This window comes from Vicugna pacos, chromosome 4, assembly GCF_048564905.1.
Source record: "Vicugna pacos chromosome 4, VicPac4, whole genome shotgun sequence".
In the NCBI taxonomy this organism is placed as follows: Eukaryota; Metazoa; Chordata; class Mammalia; order Artiodactyla; family Camelidae; genus Vicugna; species Vicugna pacos.
Genome location: NC_132990.1, coordinates 25,001,063 through 25,012,796, shown reverse-complemented (window position 1 = coordinate 25,012,796; position 11,734 = coordinate 25,001,063). Strand labels below are relative to the sequence as shown.

The window sequence follows — 11,734 nt, the reverse complement described above, 5'->3', positions numbered from 1 at the left end:
AATAAATGTTAAATAAATTGGGTGACTGAATCTAGCCATCTGGATCATCTCTAGACAAAAATGCAAAACCAAAAATATTGTTTGTCAATTTCAATCCTACTGTATATATCTAGTTTTTCTTGAATACATAAAGGATTGTGAGATCAAGGGCGAACAAAATCCTAAGGCTACTAAGCATGAATAATCATCCAAATTGCATAAAACTAAAGAAAGTGGCCTGTCACACTCAGAGTAATGAAATCTACCTAGAATTTGAGCTGATTTTTATAAATAAAGAGGTGGGAGAGAAAAAATAGTCCTAAGTTTTAAAAAAATATTTATTTAAAAATAAGATTTCTAAAAATACAGTACATAATACATTTCAAGAGAAGTAAAAATTCCACAATTTAAATTAAAAACAATCTGCAAAGAAAATAGAAATATCACATGGATAAAATTAAATCATTAAGATAAATTAAAAACAAAACACAATGGCGTTCTTAAGGTAGATACATTGTTTGTTTTTCATTTTAAGAACCAGTGTAGACTTTTCATTTAAACAAGTACAGCTCGGATACACGGCTCCCACTTGTCATTTTCCTCCCTCTTCTCAATCAATTCTCAGATCCTTCAAATACTATTTTTCTTATGACTTTAAACACTAGGAATATTAGTGAAGATTTTTTCTTTAAATGCTCTTAGGGGAACTGACAAGTTAAAATAGCAGACACGAAGCAAAACAGCACTCAGATTTAAACATATTCACTGAATGAAAAAAATGCCTGACAAATTTAAAAACAGGACTTCATATGGCACTTGGAACATACCACTATTAAAATAAAAGTCTTTTATTTCAGGGACGTAGTATTAGACACCATTTGAGGTTGACACAGAACTTTAGGAGCCTCAAAATGTCACAGATTTGCCTTTTCATTAAACTTGCCAGTCACACTTTAAAAAGACTAATTCCAGGACATAAACCTCACACAAGCAGGCTCACCTACGGTCACTTCTCCCAGCAGCCTATTCTGTTCCCCCACAGTAGCCTTGCAACTCTTTGGTCGGAGTATCTCCAACTGTGGTGAAAATTCTTCCCATTCTATCACTAAATTGTTTTATTCTACCTATGTTAAAGTAGCAATTTCTTGTTAATATTCATCTCTGGAGGACAGCAGATAACTGGTGAATTTCCCACCACCCAATAACTTGAACAAATAACTGCATTTGGCCACGTTAATGAAAATGATACATAAACGAGCTGAATAACTCAGAACTGATATTGTGGCAACAAAATCTAGGAAATATATTGTTGACAATGAGAGAGAGACATAATGTTGTTTCTTCCCATTATGCTTTCGAATTTTGTTTTCACCCCTAAAAGCATGTACATCTGTATTTCTACATTTCATTCAGATGACCCTGTCATATTTCACATTAATCTAAGACTTGATTTTTTTCCATTCAGAATTCACTGCAAAATCAAATATTGTATCTACATTCAAAGATAGGTTGATTTTAGTTGATTGACAATAATGCACAATATTCTCAAATGTGATTGTCTACCTGTTCAATACACACACAGTTATTTTCTTGCCAGAATTTTAAACCATTTCAGCTACAGTTTTCTAAGAAAACTATATGAGTCTTTTAAAAGTCTGGGAAAAAATAGGGAACCAGGACAGTAAATGTAAATGCAGCGGTATGACATTTGGACAATTGTAACTACTTCTAAGGATATTTTCTCCAATTTTTTGTAAAATGAATCAATAAGCAGAATTAGTTTTTAAAATACTCTTCTTAACTCTTTAACTTTTTATGCAAAGTAACAACACCCATTCAATTGTTTTAATTAAATCACAATTTTGCATTAAGCAAGTGTGTCTGTGTATCTGACACACGCACATATGTATATGTTTTTAAAGTGTTCTTTAATTTTATCTTTATTTGCAAAATAGCCAAATGGCAATATCATTCTTTAATACCGCTAAGGATTACACACACATACATACACACACACACACACACACAGAATTCTTCATCTGTAATCTGAACAGGCCCTTAATTTTTCTTTTTAGCATTCTGTTTCAGCATCTATTAGAAGGGTCCAATAAGCTATATATATAGTTCATTTACAGAAATAAAGTAGAGTTCTTACTATTTCTCACTTACTCTTGCAGAATAAAATGAAAAATCTTGTGTAAAGTGTTTCAATTATCTTTTGTAAATTCAACCTATTAACCTACTTTTCAAAGCAGCCCATCTATATGAAAATACAAAATCAAAGACCATACTGATCTTCCTAACTCAAAAAAAAAAGTGTAAATGAGAGACATTTAAAACCAAAGTGAGGCATCAGTGTGCAAAATCCAAGATCTATTAATCAAAATTGTTTTTAGTAACATTAAATTCTACTTTATAAACACAAGGAGGCGAAAAGAAAACTCTCAGTGAATGAAAAAGAAAATGAACTCTTTGGTACGGGAATTAAAAATGTCACTCAATGCTAAAGTGAGTAGCACCAGGATGTTTTAGTCATTGAGGTTGTAAAACACCAACTTCAGGCACCAGTAGTTAAAATATCACCCAACATACACTGGCAAGAACACAGAGCTTCCAATATGAAGACAAGCTTTCCCTTTTATTAACAGCCTACGCATTTAAACCCTGGACTTAGTCAAACAGGCAAGTGCAGCTACAAAAAGAAACACATCTCTTGTTGTTGATGTTTTGTCGACATCTGTTTATATATAAAGCTATCAACACCAGAAAGATGAGAGTGTTGAACAACTGTGGTAAGCACCACCTTACACAAGGATTGCGAGGATTCACAATACCAACAGCTATGGAGACCTTCAAGATATTAAAACTCCAGAAGAGTCCAGATTTTAAAGTGAAAGTCACATTTCATATATGAATTACTGATTTTTCCTCTGTTGACAAATTTTACTGTAATCCTCAGTATCCTTTCTTTGCAAAAGGAGACTTATATAAAACGTCTCAGTTTTTTCAATCAAACTTTGGGCAACCTATGCGTTCCTCCTTGGCATTAAATAGCTGCACTTTTCACGTAATTCTCAGCACTTCACGTTAGCATACATCATACAATTATGACATTTAAAACTGAAAAAAAAATTTTCAAAGGCATCTGACTAGCTGATGAGAATCTGCAATGTAAACTCTTTAGATAAAATAGCTCAAACTAAATGCTTACCTGCACGAACAACTCATAGTAAAATGATATCAACAAGAGATGAGGCTAAAATGACTGTAGCAGCGGGATCCTCTGATGTCACAGATACTGTATCCTGTCAACCCTGCTGCTAAGAGGCTGATTATACGTGCTCCATCTAGCCTTCTCTCCATCTTAGTAAGTTTCCCTACTCTACCCAATTTTGGATACTCACCACCCATTTGTATCTGCCCTCTACAGTAGACAGGGGGAAAAAGGAAATAATAATAATAAAAAGTATAATGATAATAAAAAATACCGGCAATACCAACGACACAAGAATTTTAAATACCATTGTTATTTCTGCTTCAAATTAGCACTAGCAGGCATTACAACATCTGAAGAACAGACAAAAATGTAGTAAATTTTGTTGTTAAAAAATGCACAAAGATAATGAAAGGAAGCAACAGAAAAAACTTTCCTGAAGTTAAACTATCATCACCCCAAAGGCAGCAGAAATACTAAACACTGATTGATATATAGAATAACAACATTGATTCAAAATGCTTCAAGCAAGTTGGTTCTATTACATTCTCACATCTTATTGAAGAGTATTCTAGAATTCAATTGAGAGTGGCTAAATTCGGAGCATAATTAAATTTGTGATTTATAGAGAAATTCAGAGGATTTTTAGAATCAAAAGTAACAAATATGGACATTAAATAATATACTCATTCATTTGGTAATTATATGGTTAATAATAACAGCAAGTAGAACATACTAAACGTACGTGACTTACTAACTACATTCGCCAACACTTATATTTTTTAACGCAATAGTAGTATAACTGGGTAAAAATCTAATAACTTACATCTATTAGTAAATTATTTACTGTTTATAAGCGTAAACTTTACCAAATAAATTCTAGCTCTATATACACACACACACACACACACACATATATATATATATATATATAAAAGAGGTCATGTCAAAACCTTATTTAATGAAGCAGCAACAGTCTAGTAAACTTGAGCTAAATAATCTATTCATACATGAAGCACAATGGAAGTAGAGGCTAGAGAAAAGTCCAGGGAGACACTAGCAGCTGTTAATATTAATGCCATTGTAAATCAGAGCTGAACACGTTGTGATTTAATAGCAACACGTGTGAGAACATTCAAACTCCCCCATTATCTAACACACAGAAAACCGTGTGGTCCTAATCTAAATTACTTCACACTTCCTGGTTGGAGATGTTTTCCTAACTCAAGTCTTCATGATTAGCATTCAGAATTAACACACCCTTTTTGGTGAAACATACCTCCAACTAATTATATATACAAAAATGAACTGAAAAAGCCTGATGAAGTATAGTTGTAATTAGCCACCATCCTTAGAGAAGAGTACGTTTAAGCAGCAGAAAACATTCACTTGATGCTCATTCTGACAGAAGTTTCAACTTAGCTGTTATACTGAACTTTATCCATGCTTATGTTCTCTATTTCTATTATTTAAAAGTAAACTATGCTTTCTTCTGTTAAAAGAGATGAATACATTATTTAAATATACCTATCTCTTATGTTAACCACAAACATTTTTAATACAACTCTTAAGCAAAATAGTATTTTTCTTACAATGGAACGTCAGTTAACATAATATTTTAAAAATTCTGAAACCAATTTTTCAATTTTTACCTATTATCTTGAGCAAGCAAACATCTTTGCAGAAAAGAACATAAAACAAATGTAACTGCTCAAGAAGTGTATCATAATAACTACTTAAAAATCTTTCATTACCAGAAGCCCCATGAATGACTTTGCTGATATAAAACATCCTTTAACATACATTTGCTTAAAATGAAATGCAATATTTATAAGGAAATACTCCATCCAACATATAGACTACATCAGTAATCTCACTGTTCATAATTATTTCCTAATGCTCAACATCATTAGTTATTTTCATGGTTATCCAGAATACATAATAAACTGACTACTAAAGCTACAGCACTAGGTTGGACCAGGAAAGTTAAAAAGAACAAAGAAAAGTATAGAAAGAATTATTACTCTCATTTTAATGCAACTAACTGAATCAGTCAAAAAATCACTTCAAAACTAGGATCAAAAACTAAATGTATTTTTTTGATAGTCCGTAAAACACATCAGACACACGCTTGCCATCGTAACTACAATAAATTTCTGTCTTGTAATAAATTGGTAATTTAAAGGTAATGGCTTTTTTTAATTCTAAGGACTTAATTTGCCAAAGTAAGAAAAATTCATGAAATGGCTGATATTTACTTATCCTGATCTGATATAAATGTGTATCGATAGTAAAAAATATAAAATGAATATACACAAATGAAACATAGTCAATCATATTTGTATGAGCCAGGTATCATAAACAGGAACACATTCATTCTCATAAAACCTTACATTTTTGTACATACACTTCCCTTAAGTTTGTACCTCTGACATGTTCAGAATTTGGCTATGCAATTTACTCGTGGGGCAACAACTCTCTAGAGCCAGTATTATTACATCAGCTAGCCAAAAGAGGGCGCAGAGAGAACACTCGAGTTGACGCACTCCCCAGGAAACTGCCAGTTGGTTCCTCTCAAGTTGTCTAACAAGAATCATAAAACCCAGCTGGGTGTGCTAACTTGGAAATACTCGGAGTTATAGCATAAGTATACCTAGATACACTTTAACATATATTTTTATATAAATATATTGATATGTACCATATCTGCCATTCAAAGAAAAATAAATATGCTTTGCCTAATGCATTAGTTTGTATTCCAAAAATTTAGAAGAATCACGTACAGAGGGAGCAGGACCACGGAGTGTAAAGAGAAGGGAGGGAAGTGAATGTGCTCCAGCAGTGGGAAATTTAAGAAAACTCAAACCAGAAACCCTCAGAGTGGGAAAAAGATCACGTCTGGTTCTCATGACTGAGGCAGGGGTTGGCATTGAGTACCTCCCTGGTAATTTTCAAGGTAGCTACTGCTACTATATAAAGTATAAATATGTCCATAAAGCTCTTTCGGGGATCTTCACTTGCCTTTGCTGTTTTCTCAAGGTCCTCATTTAATAGGAATGTACACAGCATAAGGAATTCAACTGACACCTACCAACATTATCTATACATCACTTCCTCGTAATAGTTCTGTCACCAGGCCAAATCTGGTCAATATATTAAGCTTGCACAAAACCCAACCCACTTGCCTGACATGATATACTAATTTTGTGGTTCTTCAAGCTCTATAAATATATTTCTTATATTAAATTCACTATGCATCTTATCAGCACCAATAAATATTTTCACCTGCCACTTTTAAGTTTTTAAATAATAAAGTACTGTCATCAGGACATGAAAGACATGGTACTTATATCTCTGAGAAGAGCTTACCCTACTATCTTAGAGGATATTTACAATTTCTGAAAACTAACCACAGTATAGTTAATTGGCTGACAATGGTAACCTACTATTTCATCATTTCTCAGGTATGACTCCTTACTATCAAAACTAACTAAAAAGAAAATATTGATATGCTCCAAGAACAGCAGACCCCTTCAATTTTCTCTTCAAGGAAAAGACTGTGAGTACATGACTTTTTAAAAAAGATAATGGATTTTGCAGTATTCTAATGGAAAAAAACTTTAAAACTGAATTTTTTCAAAGCATGCTAAATATCTTTTCACACAAATATTCTATGCTTTCCAAGAGACCATCACAGTAATTTGAATTTGTATAAGGTTAATAATGAATATAGATCATTGTATTTTCTTATTTTAAGGTTATTTCTTAACATTAGCTGCTAACAAAAGGTCTCTCGATCCAAATTATAGTTGGGCAATTAAAATTTAATTTCAACTTGGGTGATTATAGGTACGCAAAAGTTACCTACTTTTACTAGTAACTTTCTATAAATAAAATTTCAGTATTACTTGGCCAGTATCTATTATATATAAATCGTCAGTGTGCAGTTTTAGATCTACTAGTAGGTAAACAAAAGTAAAAAGTATACATATTTTTTCAAAAGCACAATATTCCTCTTTATACTATACATTATATATTATCTAACTACACTAGCATTTTAAAAACATATGCATTCTAATATAGCTGCACTAGAAAAGGTATCTGTGGAATTATTGCAAATTCTTTACCCCTTTTACTCATCAAAATCTTAGGGTAAAACAGGAATACATGCCCACTTGGTCAAAAATTTCTCCTTGGAGCAAATATTTTAACAACAATCAATAATTACAACAGTACAGGAGAAGAAATGGGAAAGTTCATGTGGAAAAAATTAATCTTCCTTTTAAAATAAGGTAGGTAGCTGATGTTTTATTTTAGTAGTGTATTTATTTTGTTTTTGGTGAAGAGAAAAAAAAATCAGAAAGCTCCTTCTAAGAAAACATCGTCCTTTTTTGTTACTGTTTTTGTTATTTTGTTGTTCACTCCTATATGCTGCATTAAAAAAAAAAACACCCTACAGCATACATAACAGGAAGTATTACATATTTTAAATTGTATTTTGAAAAGAAAATTTACATATAATATAAGGTGTATCAACTTTTGTAAAACCTGAAGAATTAAATTCAGATTTGGTTAGTACTGCTTACGAGTGAAAAATTTAAATAAACACCTGAAATTTCCCATAAATTAAAATCTGTAACATTGTTAGTACCAAAAGAAATTATGTACAATTATTTCATCCCAATCACTGCCTTTTGAGTTTAACAACAAAAGCATTTAAAGAAATCCCTGTGGAAAGCTAATTTGAAAGTAAACATGCTTTAAAACTTAAATATAGATCTTGTATTAGTCCCACAACAGGATCAAGATCACTATTAAAATAAAGCCTGGGGCACATTATGATGCCTAAGATTGGTGGGTGGATTTTAATTGACTTGAAGACTGTCATAGTTCTATTATCAGAAAACCTGTAACGCATTTCCAGCATGGAGGACCCATCTGTGCCCACCATCCATCTGTTTAGACGTGATTGGCAAAGTGGTAGGGAACTCGCAGTGGTTGCCTCTGCCTGAAAGGAATAAACCACAGGATCTTCCAACGAGTGCCAAAAACTTCTGAGAAGGTCTGCTGCCATGGCTTTCGGGGCCTCGATCTACAGAAGACAGCATTATTAGTGAAAGACAGCACTCCCATGGTGCACTTCAGTCAGCTAAAACAATGCAGGTTGGCTGGGGATCCATTACTGGACTCTGATGAATTGTGTCCCAGCATCACAAATACAGCTTTCCTTTCATTACGGCGCGCAGCTGAGTTTTAACTCTGGCTAGCAGATATTGTATCTGTGTCGTCAATCAACCTGGGGCAACTTTTGAAGCAGAGGAGAATCTCAGGATTAACAGAATGTGTGTCAACAACACAGCAGCAAATCTCTTTTGATGTACTTTCAGGACAAATAATTTAACTTACTTTAGTTAGACAAGGAACAAGAACGATCAGAACTTATTTTGTTTAAAAACTATCATGGCTAGAAGACCCCTACTGCAAGACTGGGTTATGCTTGTCTAGCTCAGGCCTTAGACAGGCACCAAGAAAAAGCCATCATTATATTATCTTCCCACTACATGCACACATTTTTCAAATGTGGCCCATTATTTGCATTTTAAAATAAGAACACTACCGACTTCACGTTTATACTTACATTTCTTCACAACAGTTTGACATCTTTTCAATAGATGTTGTATCCTATTAAAAGTTAAAAAAAATACACTCAGATGTAACAAAGTTATCAAGGCTTTATTCTACATTGATTTTATGATATTTTAACTCATTCAGAGAATATTCTGAAGATATAAAACAGGTAATATAAGGGTACTAAGAATTTTAAATTATCTACATACACTGCTGAAATTCCCTTGGAAAAATATTATCAGTGTTACATTGTGCTAAAAAAAAAAAAAACTCAATTACAAAAATCCCACAAAAATTGTAGGAGTCTCACTTCATTGAAATATAACACTTGCTTTCTTGATAATTCTTTTAAAAGTCTATTTTTAATTCAACTGCCATGGAATATGCATTAAAAATAAATAGCAAAATGATAAATGAAAGATACTATTGAACAGAAAACTGTCAAGAGCTAAAGAGTGCTCCTGGTCATGGATTTCTGTAAACAAACACGAAGTCAACGAGGCAATCGATGCATTTGCCATACTCCAACATCTATTATTCTGAAAAGTAAAGCTAACGGACTAGAGTTCTTCGGTAAAACTTGTTTTCTTTTTCCAAGGGAAAAATCTGTCTCTTCATAATAATGCAATTTTTTATTGAGTGTTTTCTATAAGGCTCAAACACAAATATATAAGAGCAACAATTCAACAAACAGAAGATAGCTTCTAGACCTGCTGGTTTAATTCATGTTAACAGATGACCTATCACTAGATTGAGAAACTGTGATGCTAAGGACTATCCAGATAATAAAAGCACCAATTACATAATCTTATTTGAGATACGTATTTACATTTAAAATATACTTTTAAGCAGTATAAAAGGAAACCTATTCTTTTAAGCATACAAAAAAGTCAGTTTTCCTCTTCGTATTCTTTATCAGCTCCCCCACGTAGCAGGTAGACTGCACGGCTAGGAAGCAGCACTATACATGCAAGTATCTGTGGCTGCAACTCCAATCCCACAAACTCCTTTAGTTGTAGAACTGTCTTCCAGTAACACTAATAAAAAACACCTTTACTTTAAAAAAAACTCTTTAAAGAAGTTACACAAAAGGCTCATAATATCAAATTCTTATGTATGAACAGTTGAGTAACTACAGTTGGTCCACATACAGGAAAATAAATCCACTGTTTCTTAGGTGACTGGTAACTAGTAACAGAGTTTCATGTTCAGATTTCCCCAGAATCTGTGACAAGGTTATAGATTAGTTACATATTCTATATGCACTAGTTTTCCTATCATGCTTTGAAATTCATGGTATCCAATCACAATTCTATCTATAATTAACATTTCTCGGTTCTGTTGCATAATTTCCTCAAAATAATGTTTTGCTTTGCGAAAACACAGCCTGTAAATACACAAAAACACTGATTAGAGACTTAGAGGAAAGCTGGGCCTCTGGTTCCACATCTATAAAAAAAAAAGTGAATGAAGCAATTTTAATGGTTTCTTAGAACTGATGTTGGCAAGTTGTTCCAAAACAATTAACCTAGCTTGTGCAAAACGCAAAGGCAAAGACAGAGCAGAAATCAAAAAGTGCTATTAGGAAAGGTACATAAATGGCCCCAAATCACAGGTATGGCTAATACTTACAAACTGGAAACTACTTCAGGACAAGGCAGGCAATTAAAAGGTTGGACTACTATAACCAACTAATGTTAAAGGAAATTTTTACTGTGCAGAAACTTACAACTTGATTATAACTTTGAGGAACTTATCTGTGGCAATAAAATAATCAACGTTAAAGACTCTGGATTTAGACTTCATATGGGAAAAGCTTTTATTTTCAAATGCTTTTAACGTCTTTCTAGAATCTGATTCAAGAAATAAGAATACTACTTTCAAGTCATCATAAACAGATAGTTATTTTATCAAAGGATGTGATGTTTATCATGACTTTATGAACAGGATTTGTAAGACTAGCCAAAAGAGATTATTTTTTTCCTCCAGAAATGAAAATGCTTCTCTCCCTAGAACTCAGCTACCCAGAATACTATTATAAGAAAAAAGAACAATTTATATTTCAACAGCCAAACATGTCACAAAGTTTTTGCAGTGGCATTTATATAACATACTCAAGATAACACAAGTTATCACGCTATCACATTCATATGCACAACAGAAATAGCAAATCAGAAGAGAAGAGAGGTTACTACTGGCAGGAACACTGACACCCACAAGTTATTTCTAAGTGCCAAACTAGGTTTAATATACTTTTTGTTCTGTTTTATTAAGCAGAGAAATATGGACTACTTTATAAAAAACAAACTAAATTAAGATAGATTTTGGTGCAGATAATTCCATTCAATATATAAGACTCAATGCCTTTAATGACCATCACAAAATGACCAATAAGATAATTGCTATCCTCAAGGAGTATAATTTATAAATTATTAGTTATATGTAAAATTCAGCTATCTAGAAAAATTCATCCTTCAAGGGACGATAAAAAACAAGTTTTACTGTGCGATGTCTATAATCAAAATACCTTACTTCCAAAGAAATATTTATGTCTTGATGATGGTCTAATGATCAAAATATCTAAGACTTCTGTCGTCATGCGTAACTAAGACACACGAGAATGCTTTCCTGTTTTAAAAACTGGAAATTTACTTTCTAAAAAAGAATAAACTAGAAACAAGCAGGACTTACAGAAATACAGGCATTATGCATTTCATAGACTATACTTAAATTGGGGAGGATGAGAGGCAAAGAGCAAGAATTTATCACCAGACGTTTCCTGGTTAACAGACCTGAGAATCTAGTCCTCTTGGAATAGACAGCTCTCGATGATACAATCCATCCAACTAACTCATTCTGCTTTCAGTTCATTCTCACAAAGCAACTCTGCCATTTATGTTGCTGTATGTGAGA

The 11,734-nt window shown here is 32.8% G+C and overlaps 1 protein-coding gene across 4 annotated transcripts in view; it reads right to left on the bottom strand.

Moving 5' to 3' along the window:
• Nucleotides 1-299: 299 nt before the first annotated feature.
• The window catches only part of ZDHHC21 (zDHHC palmitoyltransferase 21), a 69,022-nt gene continuing 57,587 nt past the window's right edge, over nt 300-11,734 (bottom strand). For all 4 annotated transcript variants that reach the window (XM_072959417.1, XM_072959416.1, XM_072959418.1 and 1 more), the window contains 2 exons: nt 8,832-8,875; nt 300-8,285 (listed from right to left, as the gene is read on the bottom strand). In XM_072959417.1, coding sequence (XP_072815518.1) covers nt 8,153-8,285; nt 8,832-8,875 — 177 coding nt within the window. In that variant the 3' untranslated portion in view covers nt 300-8,152. The remainder of the gene's footprint in view (nt 8,286-8,831; nt 8,876-11,734) is intronic.